Source organism: Pseudomassariella vexata, assembly GCF_002105095.1.
Source record: "Pseudomassariella vexata strain CBS 129021 chromosome Unknown BCR38scaffold_1, whole genome shotgun sequence".
NCBI lineage: Eukaryota > Fungi > Ascomycota > Sordariomycetes > Amphisphaeriales > Pseudomassariaceae > Pseudomassariella > Pseudomassariella vexata.
Genome location: NW_024467956.1, coordinates 236,777 through 262,576, shown reverse-complemented (window position 1 = coordinate 262,576; position 25,800 = coordinate 236,777). Strand labels below are relative to the sequence as shown.

The 25,800-nt window shown below is 49.6% G+C and overlaps 7 protein-coding genes and 1 non-coding gene across 8 annotated transcripts; 3 read left to right on the top strand and 5 right to left on the bottom strand.

The window, feature by feature from the left end:
- Positions 1-143: 143 nt before the first annotated feature.
- Positions 144-1,035, top strand: BCR38DRAFT_491627 (uncharacterized protein; the record flags this gene model as incomplete). The annotated part of the gene is made up of 1 exon (XM_040864680.1): positions 144-1,035. Exon 1 carries the CDS (start codon positions 409-411, stop codon positions 1,033-1,035), a length of 627 nt encoding a protein of 208 aa, XP_040720537.1. The 5' UTR covers positions 144-408.
- A 1,617-nt stretch (positions 1,036-2,652) lies between these two features.
- BCR38DRAFT_330348 (ubiquitin-conjugating enzyme/RWD-like protein) lies at positions 2,653-3,460 on the bottom strand (the record flags this gene model as incomplete). The annotated part of the gene is made up of 2 exons (XM_040854950.1): positions 2,653-3,101; positions 3,202-3,460. 2 exons carry the CDS (start codon positions 3,458-3,460, stop codon positions 2,653-2,655), a joined length of 708 nt encoding a protein of 235 aa, XP_040720536.1.
- A 3,486-nt stretch (positions 3,461-6,946) lies between these two features.
- On the bottom strand, positions 6,947-8,317 carry BCR38DRAFT_329378 (ATP-NAD kinase-like domain-containing protein; the record flags this gene model as incomplete). The annotated part of the gene is made up of 1 exon (XM_040854878.1): positions 6,947-8,317. One exon carries the CDS (start codon positions 8,315-8,317, stop codon positions 6,947-6,949), a length of 1,371 nt encoding a protein of 456 aa, XP_040720535.1.
- Positions 8,318-11,856: 3,539 nt separating this feature from the next.
- On the top strand, positions 11,857-13,801 carry BCR38DRAFT_415538 (uncharacterized protein). The gene has a single exon (XM_040859028.1). It carries the CDS (start codon positions 12,310-12,312, stop codon positions 13,708-13,710), a length of 1,401 nt encoding a protein of 466 aa, XP_040720534.1. The 5' UTR covers positions 11,857-12,309; the 3' UTR covers positions 13,711-13,801.
- Positions 13,802-13,845: 44 nt separating this feature from the next.
- BCR38DRAFT_t4 lies at positions 13,846-13,917 on the bottom strand. The gene has a single exon. It is a non-coding gene; the product is annotated as a tRNA-Arg (tRNA).
- Positions 13,918-14,158: 241 nt separating this feature from the next.
- On the bottom strand, positions 14,159-15,708 carry BCR38DRAFT_381082 (uncharacterized protein). The gene is made up of 3 exons (XM_040857408.1): positions 15,314-15,708; positions 14,823-15,252; positions 14,159-14,678 (listed from the first exon to the last, which is right to left on the bottom strand). The coding sequence occupies exons 1-3, from the start codon at positions 15,504-15,506 to the stop codon at positions 14,585-14,587; spliced, it is 717 nt and encodes a 238-aa protein (XP_040720533.1). The 5' UTR covers positions 15,507-15,708; the 3' UTR covers positions 14,159-14,584.
- A 1,881-nt stretch (positions 15,709-17,589) lies between these two features.
- BCR38DRAFT_415531 (uncharacterized protein) lies at positions 17,590-19,081 on the top strand. Its single transcript, XM_040859027.1, has one exon. The coding sequence runs from the start codon at positions 17,716-17,718 to the stop codon at positions 18,955-18,957; it is 1,242 nt and encodes a 413-aa protein (XP_040720532.1). The 5' UTR covers positions 17,590-17,715; the 3' UTR covers positions 18,958-19,081.
- Positions 19,082-22,866: 3,785 nt separating this feature from the next.
- BCR38DRAFT_491626 (carboxylesterase) lies at positions 22,867-24,621 on the bottom strand (the record flags this gene model as incomplete). The annotated part of the gene is made up of 5 exons (XM_040864679.1): positions 22,867-23,224; positions 23,295-23,425; positions 23,487-23,910; positions 23,970-24,050; positions 24,107-24,621. 5 exons carry the CDS (start codon positions 24,619-24,621, stop codon positions 22,867-22,869), a joined length of 1,509 nt encoding a protein of 502 aa, XP_040720531.1.
- Between the last annotated feature and the right edge of the window lie 1,179 nt (positions 24,622-25,800).

The following is a 25,800-nucleotide window of genomic DNA, read 5'->3' as shown; positions in this document are numbered from 1 at the left end:
AAGCGTCTGACCGTATACAAGCGAGCCTGCAGAGCATTCACAAGCACCCAAAGTCACGCTAACATTCGCACGTGATAGGAACATGGGTACCACTGAGACCGTATTCGTTAGCTGTTGATCCTCGAGGACGTCGAGATAAAGAAGTTCGCTTTGTTGTTGAAATGGTACCCAAACATCAGCTGGGAGTTGGTTTCCACGAACCCATATTGTGGCTCCAATCACACGATACTATGGCGCTTGGCACCCCAGAATATCGCCATTCTTTGTTCCATTACTCTTAAGCGCTCTTTTTGATTACTCGAGACACGTATATAACATAGTAAAGTTCGCATCTTGGCTGGTTGAAATCGCGTTCGTTCTCTCCCGCCTCGATACAGTAGGATTCCACTGCGACCCCCCATTTGCAACATGTCCACGCCAGCGCCAAACGCGCCAGAATCTTTCCAAAAATGGCGTCCTAGAAACTGCATAGAATACCCCAAATCAACCTACGATTGCGGGCACGACGAAAATAAAATCCGGTGGGGCTTTTGCTGGAACGACATGACCGGCCAAGGGACTTGCAACAAACAAAAGGTCAGGAAGCCGTACAGAATATATGGCAACTGCAGTAATTGCGAGAGAAACATTGCAGCCGACATAGACAGCATTTTCGCTACGTTCAAGGGAAAACTCGATCCCGTCCTCTTTCTGAGTCTTAGGCCCCATATCAACGCTATCAAGGGGGGTTTGGGGGCTGCGGCACCATCTGAAAGCTTTCCTAAGGACCGAGAAAAGCCTGCCTCTATTCCTGCGTACATCCGGAAGGAGATCGCGTGGAGGTTCTTGGAGGCGAAAGGCCACAAGACCGTGCTTGGTTTGTTCCATGAGTTGAAGGTCGTGACTCTTTTGGATGCACAGTCTAGAAAACCTGAGGAACGGCTTTACTACATGGTAGGGGATGATGGGAGGGTGGAGGGTTCGTCGTACTATCAGTACAAAGGTATACCACCGCCAGAGGAGGTTAGTGGCGACGCAATGGATGTCAGCGAGTAGCGTTAAAATTGGTGGTTCGAGTTACTGCTTTTTTTTCCCTATCCGTATCGGCTCTGGACAGATGCGTTTTCTTACATTTCATGCATGCTTCCTGGGTGGTTCTCACTCTTCGGCTTCTTTATTCGTAGTAATAGATTCACCTCCTGTTTACATCCTCGGATCTTCAATCGGGTACCCCTTGCCTTAACTTGTGCCATACCTTCTATCTTGTCCCCTACGTATACCAAATAAAGACGAATTGCTATTCGGTATCAGGCAACACAGGTGGATATCAATATCTTATCCATACACATTGCAGACGATGGATCGCCTGTTCACATTATTTGCGAGAATGACCATAGTATTTCATGGAGACCGGTTCTAGGCGAAGGGCAAACCCCAGATGGCATAAGTAGTCTTGCCTTCTTGGAGAAGAACAATTATGATCTTTCTCGAGCCCAGAAATTCGCCTTCCATAGTCTCCGCTTCATGCTTATCAGTTAATCCAGCTGTCGAACTGCCTCCCAAATCAAAATATTGAAGTATCATTATCCTGGTTACTCAGGATATTCTGACCCTAACATTATCGCAGACCAGGATGCGCCGGTGTAGATGTTGAACATTTCATGCCGGCATTCAGTGTAGCAGTATCGTTTTCTGCTTGATACAAGTGTGTAGGAGCCCATATAATCTATTCGAAATCTCGATCTCGTACCACACAGTGGATACGGCACAACCACGCATTTTGGTGTTGGCAGATAGCGCATGTATCTCGGACACGTAAGCAATTAAACACGGACTCGACCGTGCTGTGGATTATTAACTCCTGTTGACGGCATGACGGGGGTGGTTGTGGCAGTGTAAGTCGACTTGAGCAGGGTATTCAGATAGAGTCTACTGACCCAGGGGCTCGTCCTCATTCACGCGGGACCTCGCGGACACGAAACCGCATGTCTCTCATCACCGAGTTAAGTCATGTAAGATCAGAGGGGGCCCCTCAGCTTTATGTCCCTTGGAAGCACATGTGCCAGGCGACTAAGGTAGCAATAACACTTCACACACACAACACTGGCACGAATAATATGGCAATACCCGGTTTTGTCAAAGATGAGTGCACGAAATCGCTCTAATGTTAAATATCTACTTAGCATATAAGCCCAAGTCGATGCCTTAACTCCACGCTGGCCACCCCATAATGTGCACCTTCGTGCAATGAAACCAGGGTGTCTGTAAACAGATATCCATACTGTAATCACTGGCCCCCATCCTACTCAAACATGCGTCCGCTCATGGCCTAGTCGCCCAGGGGAGGATCATACGCACATGCGAGGGCGAGCTTCTCGAGTTTGTCTGTTGCCTTCTTCATCGCTTTCTTTATCTTCATTTTGCCTCGTTGGCTGCTTGAACTTGCACTGTAGGCATCCTTCTCGCCTTTACTGGCGAGACTTTCGTTGGAGAGGGATTGGGAGCTTTGATCTGCAGATCCCGGAACTGCAGGCTTCGTCGCCCAATTTGAAGGTCCCGCCCGAGGCGGAGGTAGAAAGGCGGGAACATCGATGGGCTTTTTCTGATCGTCTAGAATAAAGTTAGTAGGATACTAGGAAATTTTGATAGGATGAGACGTGGATCCCACTTACTCTAGGTCAGGTAGCCGTGTTTTGCTAATGCACTTCGCATGTTCAGCAGGGAGTTGTGAAGATCTCGGCCTTTACGCGAATCACCGGCGACCTGGGCCACCTTCAAATTGCTCGAGTATATCTCGTGCGCATTTGCGATTAGATGAGTCTGCACCACGTCACCCCAACACTGTCCCCATCCCAAGCATGCCATGACATGTTGGGGATCCGGGTTGCTGGCGTTGAAGGCGTTGACCCACGGCAATATGGCGTGTTGTAGTGTCCAATAGCGGACTTCTAGGTTGTACTCGTCGCTTTGTTCTTGGCCCGGCACACGCTCTCGGCCGGGCTCGTTGTACCACGGTTGCTCGCACAGGATCATGGACTGAGTACTGACCAGAACCTGGAGCAGGGTGGATGTCTTTGGCCGCCAAGGTTCGCCATCCCAGGTGCCAAGAAGCGATAAGCACACTGTTTATGTTAGCCAGGACAGAGATAGGATGCAATAATGAAAAAGTTGAAACGGGTAGATGCGAAGGAAACCGGGGAAGGTCAAGAGCCGGAACGTTACCTTTACCGCACTCGTATAGGTTTGGGTTGAACCTGACCCGGCCATTGTTTGTGGTCCGGAACTGCAGTTTGGGCGGCGACTGGGGATAATCCAGAGGACAGAACAAGTCGAATTCGAAAAAGCCGTACTCGTAGGGTGTATCCTTGGGCCCGATGATGAGAATCTTGAGCACGTCGAGCCGTGAGTTGCTGTGGCGAACAAAAATGCCTTCAGGCAAACAGGTTTGCAGCGTTGAGATTTCAGTGATGAGGCGTTTCATACGACCACACCGCGGATTGAGAGCGGAATCAACGAGATCTATCCATGTGAAAGTAGCCATGATTTGACCCCCATCCACTTCTTTGATGGCGTTGTTACGGTGATACTCTGCTAGATCGACACTACGCTTGGCGTCTTCCACGGAGTCAGCAGAAGAAGACGCAGTGGGATTGAACGATTCCGCATGAACATTAAGCATGTTGGAGAGATCAATGACGCGCCGGCTCCAGGAAAGCATATTGGCATCAGTTTGCTCCTGGAATTCTGCACTATTGATGTCGGCATGCTGAAGCATAATACGACCCTGGGACGCGAGTCGGGCCATCAACGACGCCAGAGGTCGACTCGAGTCTTTGGGTGTGATCTTTTGCCTGCCCTTGCCCTTGCCATTGCTGAAAGATACTGCGAAAAGACTGCCATGCTGAGCATCGTAAATCGACCGGTCATTAAATATCAAAGGCGCGGTCGTCGTGTGACTTCCGAGGGCTTGATAGAAGTCCAGTACGGCATCGTGTAGGTGGTACTGGCGCGAAATATCCTCAATGGAGCCATTGCTTAGCAGGGCAGCGGCAAAGTTGATCAAGGGACTTCGAGCCAATGTTGAAAGGAATGTGGGCGGGGAATCATCAAACTCGCCCATTCTCTCGCGCGAAGGTAGTAGCCGGGCCACAAGTCGAAAATACGCCTCCTGGATAGCATCCTCCTTACGGTCTAGTCGTGCTGACGGTAAAGGTGGTGGTTCGACCTTGAAATGCCGAGCGTACCATGAGGGTAGACCGTACAAATTCTGCGTCATGCCTCCAAAACCGGTGCCCTTGGCCAAGCGACTTGTGACTGATGAAACCGGGGAGCCGAGTACATGGCCAGTCGATTGCTTAACGGGACGGCGTGTTCTGCGACAATTCGAAATCTCTTCCTGTTCCCAGCCACAGGCCAATGCCCACAAGGCAAATGCTCTTCCTCCATCACAACAGCAGTGGATTGAGTAATTATTGTCAGACACCTTTATGTTATCAACTGTGTTGTCTTCAGAGTCTACAACCCCCTTGCAGCTGGGGCAAGTTGCATAGCGGCAAAAGTTACTCGTGCAAGGCAACCCGCATAGAATCTTTCCGTTGCCCCCAACCCATTTCCTCGTCATTTTGGCCACTTCAGCAGGTGTCAGAGCCATCATTTTCTTCCCGCACCCGGCACAAGCGGGGGTTGACATGCTTCGAACAAACTGCTCCAGGTCGCACAAGATAGCCAGCTCGTATTCTGTGGGAGCAGCATAATGCTCCGGAGTTGTTTGCGTTCCACGATCGGGGTTATCAAGATCGGTTGGCGTATGGGCTTGGGAATCAGCAGCGTTGGTCTTATCACCGCTGGATGACTCCAATTGCCCCGCTGGGGCCTGGAGAGATTTTCCCAGTGTTTTGTATCGAAGATAATCCTCGCCTTGGTCGTCTAGCCCAGCTTCGACCCCCAGAAACGCCGTTTCTAGCATCGACACTTGCTCAGCCAGGTTCCCTGGACCGAACGCTGGCATTGGAGGACCGTTATGAGTGTATGAGGAGCTCATAGTTGTGCCGGGGGCATGGCCATATCCTGAAATAGCATAGCCTGGCAATAAGGATGTCGAGTGGATTGGATGGTCGTTCTGCAAAGGCGACCAATTGGGGGGAGGATGCAGGCTTGGCATGGTTGCAAGACCGCCCATTGCGCCAAAAGGGTAACTGATCATTGAAGACTGAGGAGTGTTTGATGTGCTAGCAATGTTACCACCCGCTCTCGGCGGCGGCAAGGGCGAAGCTAGTTGAGGGTGAAAAGATTCTGGTGCTGTCAGACTGACGTGCTTGTTCTGGGTGTCAAACTCCATGTTTATGGTATAAGAAAGGCTACTAGAGATAGGCTCGATGCCTTGAAATGGTGACGAAGCTCCATTATTGCTGGCCACGGGTGGAAAGCTCGGCAAGGGGGGGCCTGGAAAGGACATGGGTGTTGGTGTAGAGGCCGAAGACTGTGGACTGTGATGTTGTTGAGCCCCCGACTTTCGTTGGCGCTTCCTATCTCGCATTCGATCGTACAAGTCCCTGGGATGAAGATAGGCTGCCATGTTGGATGCCATGTTTGGCATAACACGAAGCAGGCTGCGGACTCGAGATTTGGGCCAAGCTTCCCAGGAACAAAGAGAGCTTACCGACTGGTCTGCTTCAACATCAGAATAAAAACTCCAGTACGAATGCTCAGAGGTGACCTCGAACCCTGCTCGTGGTGCAAGCTTCGCGGGATCTGGCCCGAGGGACCGCCCAGGCTCAACCTCGTGACTCTGCGACGTAGCGGGCGTCTCAGAACGTGGGATTCTTCTTTGGCTGTGCAAACCTATGTATCCAGTTGCAGGTGGCCAAGAAGTCGAGAAATGCTGCGATAATTGGTGCGAAGTATGTTCAAGTCCAAAACTATGCAGGTCCAAAAACCAGAAGAAATGCGGGATGCTGAAGCGTTGAAGTCCAGAGGCGAGGCTGCAAAGGACGGATGCAAGTGGTAGATGTAGTGGCAGACAGTTGAAGTAGCAGCCTATCTGTGGACGGCCTGAATCTACTTAAAATACTCGTTGTAGTACTCTGGTTGGCAGTCCCGCCCGAGGTCTGGAGGGGGCATTAGATCCTGCCTTCTGCATGGCGAGAATCAAGTCAGGAAATCACGACTTACGTTACTAGCAACGTTTCAATCAAATTCGCAAGGCGTTTCTTGAGCAACAGCGATCACAGTGATGGCAGTTGTCCCGAGACAGAATCACGCCGAGGCTGCGGCCGGCTTGTGATTTGGCATCTGCAGCTATGGACTCATCACCGTCGATGCCCAGGTGTCGTAAGGCTGGCGTCGATTTGCTGTTGCCATGGTAGGCTGTCAGCTTTTGGTCGCTGCCAGGCGAGTGACACCGGGGCATTCTTTCGTGCTTGCAGTAAGCCATCGCCTAGAAGCGGTCCATGCGACCGATAGACAGCCACGCTTTTTCAAACAGGAAGGCATCCCATTCATCAGAGTCCGGGGCTGACTGAGGCAGAAGCAAAATATGCCATAAAAATGGGACGAGCGATGGAAGCACTGGCAAAGTGAAGGTGTCTTTGATGCTACCCAGCAAGAGCATGAAAAGCAATGGCTCCACTACACTCCAATACCAAGTCAGCTTGTACATTACCTGCGGTACAGTTTGTGTACATCTTGGGTCCATTCGCAATGACTTCTCGGCCGACGCACAATGACGCGACTTTGGCTTGACCAAGGTGCACTTTCCTAAACCCCACTGCAATGCACAGACTTTCCCGAATACTGTCCCATATCCGTCCCAGATCGTAAAATATGCACACACCATCCGAGGACCACCGCAAGCGTCCAATGCCTGCCAGCCGAGTCCCAGCAGCCGCGGCCATGAGCAATGCTGATATAGAAATCGACTCAGTCTTGAAATTCTCGGTCCGAATCAATTCGTCCTCTGGTCAGACGCTCAACCAACTGGATAATTGAACTTCAACCTCTCATTCAGTCCACCGACCCATCCGTCGTCGTCGTCGCCCTCATCTCCTTGGCCGCTGGATCTGATAACACAAGGCACGCCGCCCGTCCAAGTGTCGTCGTCTCCAACCTGGCCAACGACTTCGCCCGTGACACGAATCTCCATGCCAATCGTGACACCTGCTCGCCGCTTTCCGTCAATGCTTACCTCCAGCTCGCGGCCGCGGTTCTTCTTGCTGACCTTGAGAACAACTTTCTTATTGAGCGGCAGACACAAGTGCCGGAATGACAGGGTTCGTGCGCAGATAGGGGTAAGCAGCATCGTCTTCGTGAGGGGGTGGATGATAGTCCCGCCAGCACTGAGCGAATAAGCGGTGCTTCCCGTAGGCGTAGAGATCAAGATTCCATCAGCAACTGCTTCAGTCAAGAATCTGTTTCCGACGTAGACATCCACAATGGCCAGATGCGGGTTGGGACCACGATGGATGACAAGCTCGTTGATCGCATGCAAGTCTGGAACCACAGGCTCGCCGGTGTTGGAAAGCTCTTTGATTTCGGGTGGTACGGGATGCAGTGGTTGGGTCAAAGCCGCAGTCGACGTTGGCATCAAATGCGCATTGATGTTTGCGCCATTCTCATCGTAGACGCCCACCTTCAGCCGGTGCCGAAGCAGGATCTTGCTCGCTCGCGTGGTACCCATGTTTTTTCCGCGAATAGTCGCCCAGCCCTCCCTGGTTCCTACAGCGTCATTGCCGCCGTCATTCCAGCCGTTGGTCGCAGCTTGTGTATGTGGGCCTTGCAGGTCGCTCACACCGACTCGGCTCCCGCTCATGTAGACCTCCCGCCACGCGCGCTTGTATTCCTCAAACTTCCACTCGCCCAGGAAGCCCAGAGTGCCCATACTGAAACTCAGGATAGGCGGCACCGACGCGTGGAGGCTGAAGAGACTGGCGGCCCGCAGTATGGTTCCATCCCCACCCAGCGTTGCGACTAGATCTATCTTAGTCGGGAAATGTGTCGGGTCGGAGCTGTAGATGGGGAAGGGAAGAGAATCGTGGATTGTCGACGCGATGCGCTGCTCGAAAATCAAATGCAGGTTCGGGTACTCGCTGTGGATGTGCTTCGCAAACTCGACGGCCGACGAGATGACCAGCGGCGCATAGAGCTTCGGTACGATCAGGACGTTTCGCGGCGGCGACGGCCACTCGAGCGAGAGCAGGGACGAAGTCGGGCTGTTCTTGTAGTTGGGAACTATTCGGTTTGGAAGCTCCGAAACATCGCGAATTTCGAGGCGTCGGGCCGTCGTTGTGAAGCTTCTTGCGAGGCCTGAGCTTGCCAGGGAGGCAATGCGAAAAGAAGGCATCGTGATTATGGCGTCCGCTGGGAGTTGATGGTAAACGGCCGGCACTTTCGTCTTTTGTTCAGCACCATTGTCCCCGTGGTCCAATGCTAAATATGACTGCAGATGTTGGGCCTGGATTCAGTGGACCATGGATTCATCATCGTGTGATTTCGGTGATTGTGTCTCTTGCTAGTATGAGAGAGATTTCCAGGGCATTGGGGGGGTGAACACCGTCATGGTTGCAGATCGGCGACAGACAAGACCGATATTTTCCAGATTGTCAGCCAATCAACGTTGATATGATTTTCCCTCAATTGGCAGCGTCGCAGTGGGCTTAGCGACTGGCAGCACCAAGCTTTCCCCGCATAACTCATCGTCCGCATACGTTTAACGATTCACTTAGGTAATATGCAAGTTGGCGTCACGCACATCATACTAACCCCGGTCTTCAGGGCCTACCAAGGCAAACTTCACCGTCTAGAGCCCAAAAGTTAACAGGCTACTCATATTCCTTCAGCCCCTCCCTTCCCCACCCCCACACAACCAACAGCCTGGGAGCTTTATTTATTTATTATTTATGTCGAAACTTACATCAGTATTGAATTTGCGAAAGACTCAAGATTCTGTATACGGAGGTTGCGGTAATAGTTATATGCTATTTGCTTTTAGCATGATGCTCATTTTTTCCTCTCATTATTGCACCTTTTGCAACATGTAGCTTGACCCCTTTTTGCAAGCAAAATTGTATCAACAGAGCCCCTTCAACTGCAACCTCCAATTTCTGAACTACCACATAATAAATCTTGTTTTAGCTGAAGCTTCACCTAGTCGAATTTAAGCAGCGCATTTCGCGCGTTGTGCAGTTTGTTTATGCAGGCCATTGTTTGACAGGCATGTGGATCCAAATCAGAGGATCTGATTGGCTACATCGTTGCTCTTAAGCAACATTTCGTAGCTTCGGAAATAGCTGAGCTTTCTAGAAAGAACACCATCAAAAGAGATCTGAACCACACAACTGACTTGGCACGAAATCAATCCTGATATTCGTGACTTGAGTCCTGTGAGGTCAGATCGACCAGGATACACAGGCAGTTAAACCTAACCTAAATAGGGTGTTTTGTAACTTACTAGTTTAGACCTGTGCTCTCCTCGTGCTTCTAGTCAGCGTCGCTCAAGTCCCTTCTTTTTGGTCACGAGATATTGACGGCGGCTCGCGAAGCATACCATTCAGCCAGTTGTGACACAGGGGGTGTCCATCGGATGAAATTGCTTGCTAAAGATATTGGGAGACCTGCTCGAAGCATTTTTACCGATGTATTGTGAAAAGAGTGCGAGAGACGTGACCAGATACTAGAAATATCGATAGAATATAACGCCTTCGCTGCTACCGTACTGGCGCAACTTGGCAAATTACAAATCAAGAAGACAACGCGGTCGAGGACGATCGACGCTATCCAAGTCTCCGGAGCTGCCGGAAAGAGGTGATATACGTGATGGCTCGACTCGTGTCTCTCGGAAGGCGGTTGACAAAATGGCTGGAAAGAACCGAACCATTGAGTCTGACTACACCACCCTAGCTTTCCCATGATTCAGTTTCCCAAGACTAGCGCAGCCGTCAGAACTCCGCTATCATGTATGAGTTGGACTAACTCAATCAAGTCGCAGCGAAGCTTTACGCACACGGCTCAGTGGAAAGCGCAAATATCATGACATGAGAAGTCATCGATGCCATCGGAGGCCACACTCCAACCAGGAAAATAAATCATTATCGGCTTATTAGGACTTTCATGGACTTAAGTACCATTCTCCACTCATGCTTTGAGCGAACGACCATCATGAAAAGGCAGCATCGTGTGCTCAGGAGCCTGTTGTTCGACTGAATCAAGGTCCGGGAGGATGACTTTGAGAATGCCCATAACAAAACTCTGGGTTGGGTCTTTGACAGCCGTTCGACCAACTTTTCAAGCTGGATTGAGATCCAAATTCCAGGAAGCGGCACGCAACGATGCTCGTTCTCATAATCTAGTTCCAGCTATTTTTGAACGCACTCAGGGTGTCTAGCCATGAGCTTATCTAGTAGCCGGGGATTTCTTACGAGACTTGAGAAACTAAACCCTACGGTCAGTTTCGAGCTCGTCTTAAATTACATCCATTTGATGTAAACCAATAATCTGAGCATGTACTATCGGGCTTCAACCACTTGCACTGAAGGTATGCGGCTCAAATAATGAGGTCTTTGCTCGTTGTGGCGCTGCCATTGTTTCATGAGCCTGATGATTACGCTATCAGAGCCAAACCTTATCTGATACCGCAGGAGAAACTATAGACCTTGTTCAAGTCGTGGTAGCCGAGGTTTCAGAACCGATACCGAGACCTGATGACGTTGAGGGGAGGGGGCTGGGGTCCACTGCCGAACCCATGCACAACTAAGAGGTCCATTTCCTCCACGGAACTCCTCAAGGCTGGATATACTTCGTGTCCGAGCCGGCAAAGACTTTAACTAGAACCTATTACTGTGTCGCGCAATTCTCATAATTATCAAGGGATCAGCTATGAGCTGGGATCACTCAAAAGCTCACCATCAGCGACTGAAGGAACCACATGTCATTTTGTCACTTAGGTAGGCTTGACTATCATGGTCGTGAAGCCACTATGATGTAGCAATCCCTTAGGTGCGTGGCCCCAATCTCCTTTCCCTTACACCTTTGGCTGGGTCACATCACTTTACGATAATCTAAATCCCGTCCGAGGCGGACACAAGGTCTAAAGACCTTTTTTTAATACACCTTTAAGGGAACCTATATTGCTATTGGTGAGCCCTGTCTTCTGACTTGAGATAGGAACGGATTGGAAGTTGCTATACGTAATGTTAAGTTAATCTACGGAGTCCTTGCTCTTAGTATGGATCTAAATTATATACCACCAAGACACCAGGAATCTCCCTGAATCAACTTCGTTAGAGAGGTGTAATGGGAGTGGTATTCGTTGAATCAAAGTCCTGCGGAGCACTTGTTGAGATAGTTAAGGATTTGGTGCACAGAGGCGCACAAAATTTTGCGAGACCCGTGGATCTCATATGGCTGCATGCATACTTCTTAGTATGAGAAATAATCACTTACTAGTTTGTTCCAGGATATCCTCCGAGAACCAAGTGTGGCGAATGAATTACAGTCCATCATTGAGCAGACCATTTCAATACAATACCGGCATTCGGTTGACCTCACTTATCTGTACTGCATTTTTGAGATCGGCAGCCGATGCTGAAGAATTGCAATAGAGCATGGTTAATTCAAGGCTGGAGTAAGATGGATACGTAACAGAGAGATTGCAAAGTAACTAGCGTGCGCTAGGAGAAGCGATCTATGGTCCTCAGGAACACTTACGTCTAGCTGGCATATACAAACAAGGAGCTTTGTAGAGCTATCTAGACTCTGGTCTCCCGTATATAGGCTAGATAATGACCAGAAACGTCAGTAATCATACATATAACTTCCGCTGAAGTGCTGAAGGGGGCAAATATAAGCTTCCAAATTATGTTCATTTCCTAACTTGGTGCCACTGACATTCTTAATGATTTCAATACAATATATCTTTTCTTTGTAGTATTATCTGCACTTTTCTTGGCTTGCTACCGTCGAGAGTTCACATGAACTTCACCTAGGGCCCGATAATCGAACTTCATTAGTTAGAAAGGGGCGCTCCAGTAATACTCCATCCGCACATCTGACCCTATCCCCAAACCAAGGATGTCTAATAACGCCTTCAATTCCAGTTCATTCCCTGGGGTCGCTAACTATCATCTTATCTAGCAGATCGGCTAGTTTCTCTGCCTCGTCCTTGTGCAATCGGTATGTATATCTAACACGCTATCATCGCACCTAGCGCGATAGACGAATTATGTCAGCATTCGACTGCGTTCAACTACGTTGCTTTTGTAAAATGCAACGTTGGCGATGATATACTTGGCTTGCATGTGACAGCGTGTTGGCTGATACAAGTGCCGGAAGGATGGGATGCCTCTTCCCCCGCGTGCATGTTTGGAGTTGAGCCGAGGCGTTTACCCCAGAATCCTATACGTTAGTAGGGGTAGTCTTACCTCCGTTAAAACTTTACATCCCACCCACTCATTTCTATTCTCTTCAATTTCAATCGCGAAGTTGAAAATCTCCATAATGAAAAGCTGGATGGCGAATAATTCGAATGCATCGCAAGCGCCTGAAACCCCCTTGGCCGCAACCCTAGCGTTGCTTCCATGGCACCTTATTCTCGCCGCCCTCGCTATCTCATACCTGACGCTCGTCCAGCAACTCCGTTTCCGCGCTCTGCAACAACTTGAGCGCAAATACACCCCGTACCTCACAAACCCCTACAAACTAACCTACCCCCAAGCCCGCGAAATCATGCACCTCTCCATGCTCTACGACGAGCCCTTCCTCTCCGTCTTCGGCACGCAATGGGCCCTGGTGAAATCTTATGGAATGGCCACGGGCACGCCCCTCCTGATCAAGACAAGGCAGCTGGCTGACCCGAACAAAGTTGGTAAACGCGCCGAAGACACGGCCGTCTTTCTCGTAGAGCTGCTGGCGGGGGATATTGATTCCAAGCGCGGGAGATTGGCCATGGCGAAGTTGAATTGGTTGCATGGGAGGTACGAGATCATTGAGGGGGATTATGTGCACACTTTAGCGTTGTTTGTGCTGGAGCCGATGGCGTGGATCGAGAGGCATGGGTGGAGACCCTTGACGAGATTGGAGCAGGTAGCGCGTTTGGTGTACTGGCGCGAACTTGGTAAGCGGATGGGGTTCGGCGGTGCCATTCCTGAGACGTTGGAAGAGCTGAAGATATGGAAGGTCGAATATGAGAGGAAGCACATGTATTACATCGAGTCGAATCGCATAGTGACGGATGCGACGGTTGATTTATTCTTGCGGAGTACGCCCAGATTCATGCATAGGTTTATGCGGGCGATCTTTGTGTCGTTCATTGAGGAGAAAAATGTGAGAGAGGCACTGGGGTATCCGGACCCGCCGGCTTGGGCGGTATTTCTGACGTCTGGCTTCTTCACGGTGCGGAAGTGGTCTATACGACATCTGTTCCTGCCTCGCATGAAAATGATGGATCCGCTGGCTAAGCCAGGGCTTGATAGGAGGTTATATCGCAGTCCGGAATTCGTGGGGTTTGAGCCATGGTATGTTGCAGATACGCGGTATAACAGATTGTCGTTGTGGATGAGATCAGGGGGCAGGTTAAGTCCAAGGAAGGACTTTGAGAGTCGGGGGTATTTGCCAGAAGAGCTGGGTCCTGTGGGGTTTGAGAAGATATCCAGAGAGCCAGTGAAAAATCAAGTGCAAGCAGAGGACGAGTATGTTAAGCTACGTGGTTCCGCGGCTTCATGTCCGTTTGTCTTTGCTTAGTATAGTAAACATCCCCAAAACATAGCATGAGATTCGGGATGTATTTTCCCAGAGATGTACACGAAAACAAGCGACTAAAAACATAACATAGCAGAACGAAGATGATGATAAATCTATCGGAAAACACCAAAAAACAGGTCCGCACGGGGATCGAACCCGCAATCTCCTGATTCGTAGTCAGACGCCTTGCCATTGGGCCAACGGACCTAGTCATGAAGCAAGCAGAATGCTATTCATTGGTTGTTGATGAAATTACTGCAATTTAGGCACTATATTGTAAGATTTGTCCGTACCTCGTGGGCCGGAATCCACAGCTCAGAAATTTTACCCTCGCTCGGTGAATTATCGGAAATCAGCAGTTACACGACGGCTACATCCACCTATCAGCCTTTGTGCGGTCGGCAGTGAGTGCGGTTCCATGGTGCCCTGGTACTTGCAATTCAATTGTCCTACATTGGTTTGCGATGTGTCAACTATATGTGGCGTTGCTCCTCGAAATGTCAATTTACTATACTCAAATATCGCACTAACCCAATATCATCTCATAATTGAAACAACATTCTTCTCTCCCGCTCTCTCTGCCTCTAAGTTCTGTGATACTTATTATCGAGTAGCAGGCAGCGGGCGCAGTAATGCGTTCAAGCCATGCCATCAGGTTCGTGATTAGGTGCGTGTTCCATCGGATCCAGGCTTGCAAACGCCGACTACATGTACTTCAACATGCAGTCGCTGTATGATCATAAGCATTGCCGATGGGGTTGGGCACTGCGCCCAAGGCATTACTTCTATGTTGAATGACCCTTAGATTTCCGCAAGCCACCCTCATTTAATCAGGTGCCTCGAATTATCCCACCAATATATCTGCAATCACAGCTCATGCGATATACTTCCGTCGTATACGTGATGAAGACTCGCCCTTATCCTCATCAATCTTGTCATTAGCAACCACGGTGAACTTGGTGCAATCACTGCCGCAGCAGGGTCAGCAATTGTTTTGTGAGAGGGTCGAGACAGAAGGCGATCCGGTCACAAAGCCCTGAGAAAGTACTCTGCGAGTCGCGCTCCCTATCTCCTGAAACATCTGATGCATAAAAGCTTGAAAGGAAACTTACTCGGAACTTCCCCGTTGGGCAACGGGCATCAACACAGGCTGATGGTTCGCAGCAGCCGTGAGCGTGCACACTCTATAGTTCCCAGCCGGCAGACCTCCAGGCACAGTAGCCTGCAACAGACCATTCCCATCTCCCTCATCATTGATTCCCTTGAAGAATTTGAACGTAGTCGGGTCCGGCGGCTGTTGAGGGTTCAAGTTGTCTCCTAGATCTTGCACGGTAAAGTGTGTGTGCCCAATTACCTTGCCATCCTTAAGATCCTGCGGCGCGGCGTAGTAGGCCGTCGCCGGATCTGAGAAGGAACCGGCTGCTAGGTTGAGGGTCTGGACCTGGATGATGAAGTCGGTTTCTGCCGGTAACTGCTCACCGGCTTTGGGGCTGAGGAGGATGGATGAGATCATGTTTTTCTTTGCGGGGATATTGCCGTGTGCTATGGACGAGATGATTAGTTGATGCGCCAACCTTGGTGCTTAGGTGTGGACTGGACGTACGGATGCTATTGCAAGATCCCTCGAGGACTTGCTTGCCATTTGTGAGGGTCTCCCCAGCGCAATAGTTCACGAACTTCCATGCGCTCCAGTCGGGAAATCTCCATGCCTCGATAGCAGCGTCAATTTCGTTGCTGGATTGGGCGGCAACAATCCCAAGCAACAATGCGACGTGAAGGAACTTCGGTAATAACATGTTGAAAAGTTGCACAAAACTTGAACAGAAGTTATTTATCCCAAGAGAACTTGAGATGGTTGAGACAGTGAAAAAAAAATATCCATCTAAAAGACTGGCAACTCCAGGTCAAGCTTATAACCTTTTGGCGAGACAATTTTGCCTCTTACACGAATAATCAATGGGCTAGGTATCGGCTAGACTAGGTTGAATGCGACGTCGCGGGAATGGATAATATCAGGCTAATATGTACAGTACTTGGCATCTGAAAAATCGCCACCCATGACGGGGCAAACTAATAGCAGCCCTACAACCGTCAACAGCCGGAGAACATAGTGAATAAGATCAGATAAATAAATTTTGAAGATACCCTTCTAGGTGCGATCGCGCAAACCTCGAAGCACAGTCGACAACAGGAGATGAAATGATGCCGAGTGAATAGACTCCTACATATTTTGTTCGAGAACCATCTGGACAATCTCGAATCGTTCGATGTGTCAATATTGCTTTGCTATCGCCGCGAGTGTGGAGGTGAGACTGTAATGTCAGCCATCCAGCCAAGAGATGTCGAGGGGCGCTAGATTCGATCCTATGGGCAGAATCGAGGTTCCCGTGGATAAATTTAGTATGACCTATCTTGGCATCGTGTGAGGAATCTGCATGTATAGATGGTGGGTTACATTTGGGATACGGCTATTGCATTATATGGCTCTACCAAATTTGTGCCTTGTCAACAAAACCCCAGATGCCAGAACCTGTCAGCATTGATTCTTTGTCTACGTGAGTACATATGTGCTGATCAGGCAAATTTGCATTTCCAAGGCGGCCGAACCTCATAATAGCAGAACCACACAATCCAATAACAATTATTATAGCTACCCAAGGTCGGATATCCAGATGTAACCGGCAGGGTGAAAAGCGAGGCTAAGGCACCCAACAGATTCCCGCTAAGAAATGAGAGACTATGCAAGTCGGCCATGGAATCTAGACTCATCTTTGTTCTCTTGTGACGTTCTTACCAGACGCCTGAAAGATGGGGGAGACCATGGTACATTCTGATGGGGAAGTTGTTTCGCTCCTTGCGAGCACAACTGCCACATAACGTCACAGACGGATTTCATGTGGCACATTTCCAGCACAATATTGCCCTATTGGGTCTGCTAGAATCACACTCATGGAGTCTGAGACGGCAAAGTCGACAGAGCAGATCGATGAAGCGGTGTCCCAGAATGTTGATGCGAGTGTTCGTGCCATCATGCGAAGCAATTCAGTCAAAAGCAAACCTAGTCTCGCTGAACATATTTTATCACAGCAAGTGTATTTAATGTATCATAATTGAGAGATTAGGTCTTTACATACCAGGGCGAGTGCGTCAGTAATATTACCCTTCTGAAGAGGAGGGCAGGGTGTACTGGCCCGGAGCAGATTAGCAAAGTCAACAGACCATGAGCGGAGTGAAAGATCGGGATTTTCTCGTGGAATTTAAGTGGTTCTAGGCGACTTCCTCAGATCGCTTCCCCTTTGTGAACGAGCTCAATAGTCAAGGACTCCTTCGTTCAAAATTGACGTATAGGTGCTTAATCTGGGCACATTAGTACATCAAAAGGGATAACGAATGTGTAAGAAGGTGGTTTATGGCAGTGACAACGCTTTGATACCGACCTGACCACGAGATCACCGACAAGGCGCTGCGCTGGCTTGCGGAGCTGATTGACTTGGGTCATGAATTCCACATCATGCAATGGCATGCATGTAAACAGCTGCAGCTGCAAGTTGCTTGTGCCAGCTTCATCAAGAGCTTATCCAGAAAGCCTCGCTCCTGTTCTTCATTTAGCAGCATGATCTCACGAGTGCAGTATCAGCGGCCTGACGCTGGCGATATCAATCGAGGTTACATCATAGGTGTTTATATTAATGCTGGCTTTCAGTCATTGAGTTGCAACGTGTTGAAAATATCGTGGATTTCGGTTACGTAGATGAAGGGCCTCCACAGATGCATGAAGTTCTTATGAGCACAACGTCCCACTAAAGAATTTGCATGATCGGATTGTAAAGCCGGGAAATAATTCTTCCCCGCTGCTGCATATTCTGTGATAGCTTACTAATTGTCACCGTTGATGTTAAAGTCTCATAGTTCATCCAGTGTGCAACTGTTCCCCTCCTGCATTGAATATCCAACGCACAGTCCTCCAATCCGTTCCTCATTTCAAACTCATACATAATCGCAGACATGGCGCAACCAATCGACAACGTCGCCGCCAAACGCATCTCCTACTTCACCCCAGCCCAGGAGCCCGCCTCAGGCAGCGCCTTCACAGACACAAACAGATCGATCCCCAAACTCTTCACTCCCCTCACCATCCGCGGCACCACCTTTCAAAACCGCCTATTCGTCCCGCCCCTATGTCAATATTCAGCACAAAACGGCTACGCCAACGACTGGCACCTAACCCACATCGGCGGCATCGTACAGCGCGGCCCGGGGCTGACAATCATGGAAGCCACCGCCGTCCAACCCGAAGGCCGCATCACGCCGCACGATCTCGGTCTCTGGGAAGACGGCCAAATCGCGCCCTTGAAGCGGATTACCGAATTTGCTCACGGCCAGAACCAGAAGATTGGTATCCAGCTTGCGCATGCAGGACGCAAGGCGACCACTGTTGCGCCTTGGCTTCACGCTAATGCCGTTGCGGTGAAGGAGGTGGGTGGCTGGCCTGACGAGGTCTACGGCCCGTCTGCGATTGCGTTTAGCGAGAACAACCCAACGCCCAAGGCTATGACGCTGGAGCAGATTAAACAGCTTAAGACGGCGTTTGTGGACGCGACGAAGAGGGCGATCCAGGCTGGGTTCGATGTCATTGAGATTCATTCCGCGCACGGGTACTTGCTTCACGAGTTCTTGACTCCTGTTAGCAACACACGGATCGATAAATATGGAAATAGTTTCGAGAACCGCACAAGGCTCTTGATTGAGGTCGTGGAGCGAGTTAGGGAGGTTATCCCTGAAGATATGCCGCTATTCGTGCGCATTAGCGGTACGGATTGGTTCGAGTTTGCTGAGGCGAACGAGTTCCCGGAGACTTGGACCGTGGCCGACTCGTGCAAGTTGGCACCTATCTTAGCAGAAAAAGGGGTGGATCTGATCGATGTCAGTTCGGGTGGTGCACATCCGAAGGCGCTTGTCAACCTCAATGGCGGACAGGCGTACCAGGCACCCTTTGCCAAGGCTGTCAAGAAGGCTGTTGGGAATAAGATGCATGTCTCGACCGTGGGGGGCATCACCAGTGGTACGCTGGCTGAGGAGCTGCTGCAGGCGGGGTTGGATGTGGTTATGTCGGGTCGCTCGTTCCAGAAGAACCCGGGCTTGGTTTATGCCTTTGCTGATGACCTCGGCACAGAAGTCAAGATGGCTAACCAGATTGGTTGGGGGTTTGGTGGTCGTGGTGTGAGGAAGGTAAACACGAGTACATAAGTATAGGACTGGCATGAATAATTTTGCATAGTATAGGGTTTTAGTTAGACTAGAGTCACAAGAAATTACATCAACTAGAGCAGTTTTATAGAGTACTAGTAGCCTTATTCATACACGCGGGTCGTTTGTATCATTTTGCTATCTTCGAATTGAATGGACATCGTAGCCTAGCTTGTTCCACTAATTCTCATGAACTGGCAAGCCTCTGCAATCCTGCCCATCTCAGACAGCCTCGACTGCCGATTTTCAAATGCCACTTACCAAATGCTCAGGGGTTAGCTTTGGTACAATGTTCAGATCATTCCTGAGAGGATCCAATGAGTTATTCTCTCATTCGTGGCGACTCAGTAACACTGAACAAACCTTTTTCAGTTTATCATCGAGTTGTATGTGCGCCCCCGCTTTCACCCCCTGTGCGCCTGTTAACCCCTGCATCTTGGCCTCAAGATCTAGGGATGCGGCTTCTGATGCCGCGCTGGATCTTAGGAACGGTTGAATTTCATATGGATATTGATTCGCAGCTGGGAGAACTCTTCTCGCAGTTTGATGGCATCATCGGGATTTGCGAAGAATTCAGGGGCATCAGATTTACCATCTTCATGTGCGCATCTTTTGGGGGCGTAATCTGGGTGGGCAGAGACATTCCTCGGGGTAGTTCGGAGTTAAGGTTGCTCCCTTAGTGTCTGAGCTCGAGGATACTGGCATTGGTCTTGCCGTTATACTGGCCGTCAAGATATGTAATTTAAGGTGAGGATCCAAGACTTCTCATGGTGGGTATGTTTTGTGTGGGACTGTTTGAGTTTATGGATGTGGTAGTATGGGCTGCGTATATAAGCCATATTCAGGGACGTTGATCCCTAGAATATTTACATATTGAGAAACTACACTTATCATACTGATATTCCGTAACAATGGGGGTTTGTTTTTCCTATTTTCTTCTTTCTCTTTCCTTTGTTTTGCAGTCTTTAGATACAACGCGGCCATGTGTTCACCACTTGTTACCGCGTATATAAACTCTATAAAACAAATGCGTTGCGGTTGAGCCAACTGCCCATAGATATCCCTTCCGTGGCTACAGATTCCTGAGAGTCAGTCCTATCATCGTCACCAATGTAGCTCTTTCCTGTATTATCCACAAAATATGAATTTACACGGTCAGCCTAGATTCGACTAGCCAAGTAGTGAATGGACAAGGATGATCATCAAGAGACATAGAGTTATCCACTAGACGTAGCAGCACAACCCCAGTAAGAAATTTCAGAACTCCTGGCAGAAATCCTGGCCCTCTATAGGATTATAGTCAGGGTCTTCAACGATGAAGGAAGCGAGTAGGCTGGCCTGTTTCTGGTATTATTCCTTGACTTTGAGGCTCGGATATGGAATTAAGAAATAATGGGGAATTTACTGTTTTTGGGGTGGCGAATGATGTACCGTGGTACTTGATATCATTGCCTCCGGACCCATAGGAATACAAGTCGTCCTTATGCTTGAGCCTGCTGACAAGCTGAATTAGTCAGATTCTTGGCTAAGGCTGAGTTCAGCAGTTTGATAAAACAGCCTAGTGAATGACGTTAATCAATCACAGCAATTGGTCGTGCTTGAAATATCGTTGCTAATACTGGCATAGGAAAAGGGGTTTGACTTACCACAGTGATCGAGCCCGTCAGGTCATTTTGGTCTGGAATGCCTTCAGGGGTAGTGAAGGCGTCGTACATAACCGGTGCAAAAATGCCGTCAACAATTACCATGCTGTTGTCCGGTTTTCCGAGTGCTTGGTCGAGACCCTCGCCCAGGTACAAAATGGTTTGTGTTGCCTTGTGATCAAAGTATCCGGTTTTGCCAGCACAATTGACCTGGGGGACGCTGAACTCTCGGAACTTTTATAGCTTGCCGGTCAACATGTGGCTCGGCTGTTCATATTCTTCAGGTTGTGCGAACTGCTTCCTTTTGAGGCCGCCAACTATAACATATTAGCGATGAGTGCAACGACCATTGGCCTAAGAAAAGAAGCCACGTACACACCGTCGATGCCAAAACCGCCTTGTCCCAAGTATTTCGAGCTAAGGTGATATCTTGGGCCTCATCGGTCGCTGCATCAAATAACCCAGGGTTGATTAAGAGTGCCACTCAGTCATCGCCCTGTTTATTCTTCGTGCCATTCTCATTAAAGTCGAAGCTATCGTGGGTATATTTGCACCCTTTGTGGAAGGTAGAGAGAGTGTCACCGTAACCTCGCCGCCTAGAGTGCCAGAAATAGTGAAAGTGCCAAAAGTAGACATAGTGATGGTAGCCTCTCTGGCAGTATCCGAAAAAAGCGACAAAGATGGAATCACTAAATTCACGACGGCGGATTCGGGGTTCCTGGTGCTGGAGATCAAAGATACTAGCACTAGCGAGAGTGTTTTTTATTTACTACTAATTGACGTCGCAGGCTGTAATAAAGTTGAAGATGAAGACGCTGTAGTAGTAAGTGCGCCATGAGTATTTCTCAAGTCACTCGGCTGCGATGCCGTGCTACCAGTGGGTACAGTTGACGAGGGGGCAAAGGTAAGAAACCAGATGTATGAGTCGGTGCAGAGAGCATAAACACAACCGTGGTGGTCAGTTGGGTGCCGTAAGTGTAGCCAGTGACGATAGTATTGCATGAACCCGTCAAGGAGCTCAAGGTCTTGCTATATTTGCTCTTACGAGATCCACAGTCTTCGCCAAAAGTGGGCGTTGCCGTGTTCACTCCATAGAGGTGAAGGCAAGAAGCACAAGTAGGGTTGCATTGAGATGGTTGCGTGCGAAGGCTGAATGGTGGGAAGAACCCAAAAATGAAAATTATGAAATACTTCTACCAAAGGACAAATGGGGAAATCGGAAACCTTTGAATGTTTTCCCGTAAAGAATAATTGTTGAGGATTTCCGGGTGAATTGAGAGTGAGATCCCGACGGAGATTGTCTCGATCTTGTGAGTTTAAGGAGAAGCTCAAAACTTACCGAGGGTGCTTCACCGAAAACAGGTTAGGACTATGTCTAAGTCCCAAATGTGATTTATGAAAGAATACACATCAATGTCTCCCGGTCAGCCAAGTGGAGGCGTGTGATGCTCTTGGTATTCGACTCGTTACAGCCTAGTGGATTGTGTGTGGTATTGCAATCCGGGTCGACGGCGGTGAGTAAAAAGTATTTTCGTATCAGGGGAAGTTAATCAAGGTGCGACTATGCCAAGGGAGGGGAATTACCAAGGCCGACGGCATGAAACAACAAGTCAAGGAGGGCGGGATATTTCGGCCTCCCAGCACCCCAACACCATAAACTTTACTGGCCCTGTTTGTCTTACAATCCTCCTTGGAGATCATGAAAGCATTATTCTCTTCCGTCTAGTTGTGGTAGAAGATATCGCGATGCCGATATGGTGTCTATATCCCTACATACAATGACAAGCCCACAACTGCACTACTCCTTGTATTGTCGTTGAAAAGTGGGGGACGCGAAACCACACAGTTAATAGTTAGTCAAACCGAAGACATTTAGTTCCATTCATTACACTAGTTACCTCCTGTGCTATTAACCGCGTACCGGTAGTCTTCTGGAATCTAGAGGCCAAAAGATTGAGTTAGGAAATGACTTTCTGTATAGAATACAACCCTAAGTTGTAGACACAATATTACCTAGATAACCCAGCAATCCGCTGGTAAGAGGGGTGACCAGTACACACTCCTTCTGGTACTCGAGTGTGCAGCAGTAGACTTCTATCATACTGCCACAGGGTATCAACAGCTCACAATAACTCCCACACCGAACAAAGACACCGATAAAAAAGACCATAGTGCACATCGTTAAGTACTTGTATCAGCGATCCAATTGACTCTACTGCAGCTTATCACAGTACGTATGAATACCTAAGACATCGCCGGTGATCCACTACAACAATCCCAACGCGCCACACTCATCCTCAATATCCACCAACGAGCGAACAGTAGCCGCCGTTCCATTCTCACCATAAGCACGCACAGCACCTCCTGCCGCCTCATATGCCGGCCACCCGACACCATCAAGTCCCGAAACGGGATCGCTGATGAACGCCAGGTAGGCGTCTTGCATGGTATGGCTGACCTCATACTGGAACGGTGTCGAGTTACCGCGGAAGTTTGCGTGCGTGCCAAAGAGCATGGGAAGTTCGCTGCCGTGATAGGCGCCCTCAAAAAATCGGGGCGACACGTTGGTGAAGTTGCCGTTGTAGAAGAAGCGGTGGGTTGTGCGGTTCGCGGCCACACGTTCACTGGTGGTATTGTTAGTTTCCGGGCAACGGAATGGGCAAGTAGAAATAAGGGAAGAAAAGGGTGACATACAGGGTTGTCTTGGTACTAGGGCACCAAAAGTATGAGTACGAGAGGCTCGCGACGGTGGCTTCGTCGAGGCCGGACGTATTGTAGGTGGCCAGGAAAACACCCTCTCTGGCGTTGAAGCCGATGATGGCAGGCTGCCTATGTTAGAATGCAAATATTTTGGTGCCATCAGGGGTCATTCATCTGCCAACTCACCAAATCGCTCATGGCTCCAGCCTCGGCCCTCTCAGTGTAATTGCTGAAAACGAGTTTCTCGTCTGCAATGACCGAGAATGAAAGTGATGGGGTGGCTCCCGAGAAATGGTAGTTTACAATAAAACTCTCGAGGGTCTCGGCCGGCACTTTGCGCATGCATGCCAGCTCAGCCACGGCGTCGGTCGTGTTACCGCAGCCGACATTGGCCGCAACTAGAGAGAAACTGGACTGGGCGGTATCCAAGCTCATCAGCTGGTCGAGGTGGGCAGTTCCCGAGTCCATGATCAACCCCTTCACTATGGGATCCTCAGGGTAGGCGAAGTTGTAGTAGTCTACTGCGATTGAGCCGGCCGAGTGTCCCCAGATGGCCATCTTGTCTGGGTCTCCGCCGAATTTGGCGATGTTTTCTTGGACCCATTCGACGCTGCCGACAGATAAGTGAGCATAACAGCACCTGACAGCCTTGGATGGGAAAACACATACGCAAGTCTCTGATCCATAAGACCCAGGTTCTGCTCCGTCAAAGCGGCCGAGTTGGGAAACCCAAAGAGGTTGATGCGGTAGCTGTAGCACAATCAACAACAAGCCCAGAGGTCGAGGGATAGCATCCAAGCACATACTTGAACGAGACCACAATATGCGACTGCGACCGCTCCACCCATTGCGCCGGCATTTGATACGGCACATCCACACCGCCCGTGGTGAACCCTCCACCAAAGAACCAGATCAGCACCGGCAACCCAGCCTCATTCTCTGCCGTCTCCAACGCTTCAACCGGCGTCCAAATACTAGTCGTCAAGCAGTCCTCGCTCATGCCCGCGGACCCGATGCTGAATTCGGGCACATCGTACGTCACCATGTCGGGCTCCATGGTAATGTTCTGCCAGCACGACTTGGGCATGACGGTTGCGTTGGCGAACTTGGTGCTGTTCGAAGCAAGCGCCTGGGGAGGCGCCCATCGCAAGTCGCCAACAGGCGGCTGTGCGTAGGGAATGCCCAGGAACTCGGCCACGGTGGGCGCGATGGAGGACAGTTGGCCCTGGACGCTCAACCCATTGTCAAGATGCACGGAGGGTTGTGCATGAGCGCAGATGAGGAGACTCGCCAACGCGACTGAGTGCCGCGCGGAAACCATGGCAGCGATAAGAGGCAGTAACGAATGCAGGCCCGAGAGGTGAGGAACTCAGAAAAAGGGACGGCCCGTGACGTCGGGACTGTTAAACTGCTTTTACCTTTAAACTGTTTATATCTCAGGGTGAGCGTGGACCCCCTATAGAAAGCAAGATATACTCCACACCAGTGCCAAGGTAACCGGGGCCCCAGGTGTGCATAATGGCTGAGTGGCTGCTCCGGCCGAGTTTTGCACCAGGATTGGTTGGATAGTATTGCCATCCTGGTGATGCCACGCGGACAACTCGGACCCTCAGTTCGTTGCGTTTATTTATAAATCGTTCTGTGTGTTCCGTTGTGTTCCGTGGAACTGCACGGGCCGTTAGTAAGATTGCATGTTCAAGGGTTGATACAACGCGAGTCACGCACCTTACCCGGCTCACGATCCGCGTTCAGGTCGTGAGCGGCACATTACGGCGCAAATGGAGCCACGGGCATCTGAGGAATCGCTCAATGAGAATCATAGTTCAATATAGTCTTATATCGAAAGTCGATGGTAACCGAACAGGATACACTGCCCTCTGCCATCTTCTAAACGCCCAAGATTAAGAGAGAACATACGCGTCTCCAGTCGACCTAAGTTCCCCAGCCCAAAACTACTTAATTTTGCCAATTGGCCATCGGCCTTTCGCAGTTCAGCTTCACAGGACATATTTCCAATGTGAATGCCCACTCGTGCGGGCCTTGCCTAGCAACGTTTGAAAGAGATCATGCAGTTTGAGATGAGCAAGACCAAAGAAGGTTGGTTAACTTTAGGATGGGCTCATACTATAAAAAACCAATGTATGACATACAGCGGTGCGTCTCAACCTCATAGGAGTCCTTTTCATCTGGGACTCAAGTGACTCTGGCCACCGCTCCAGCTTCACACAATACGCGCTTAAACTAGGTGTAACTCAGTCACATCTCCGAGTGGCAGAAGAAGCGAACTGAGCGGTAGCAACGAATGTGGTCACCACACCGATGACTTGATCTAACAGAATGAGAGTCTAGTACTTTCACATCGTCGTATCCCCTTGGCAAATATTTCAACCCCAGAGAACCGTATTATTTAATGATAATCTCTATTCATCTTGACTTATCCATGATCTACTCATTCTCAGCCTGACTATAAGGTTTTTGGTACTCTATCTACTCTACAGGG

Excerpts from the sequence above, each read along its gene's own strand:
- BCR38DRAFT_415538 (XM_040859028.1), top strand. The coding sequence starts at position 12,310 with ATGCCTCTTCCCCCGCGTGCATGTTTGGAGTTGAGCCGAGGCGTTTAC.
- BCR38DRAFT_381082 (XM_040857408.1), bottom strand. The coding sequence starts at position 15,506 with ATGTTATTACCGAAGTTCCTTCACGTCGCATTGTTGCTTGGGATTGTT. Across the intron at positions 15,253-15,313 it reads GGGATCTTGCAATAGCATCC|CACACGGCAATATCCCCGCA; the intron begins GTACGTCCAGTC and ends TCTCGTCCATAG. Across the intron at positions 14,679-14,822 it reads GCCCAACGGGGAAGTTCCGA|TGATTGCACCAAGTTCACCG; the intron begins GTAAGTTTCCTT and ends CTGCTGCGGCAG.
- BCR38DRAFT_415531 (XM_040859027.1), top strand. The coding sequence starts at position 17,716 with ATGGCGCAACCAATCGACAACGTCGCCGCCAAACGCATCTCCTACTTC.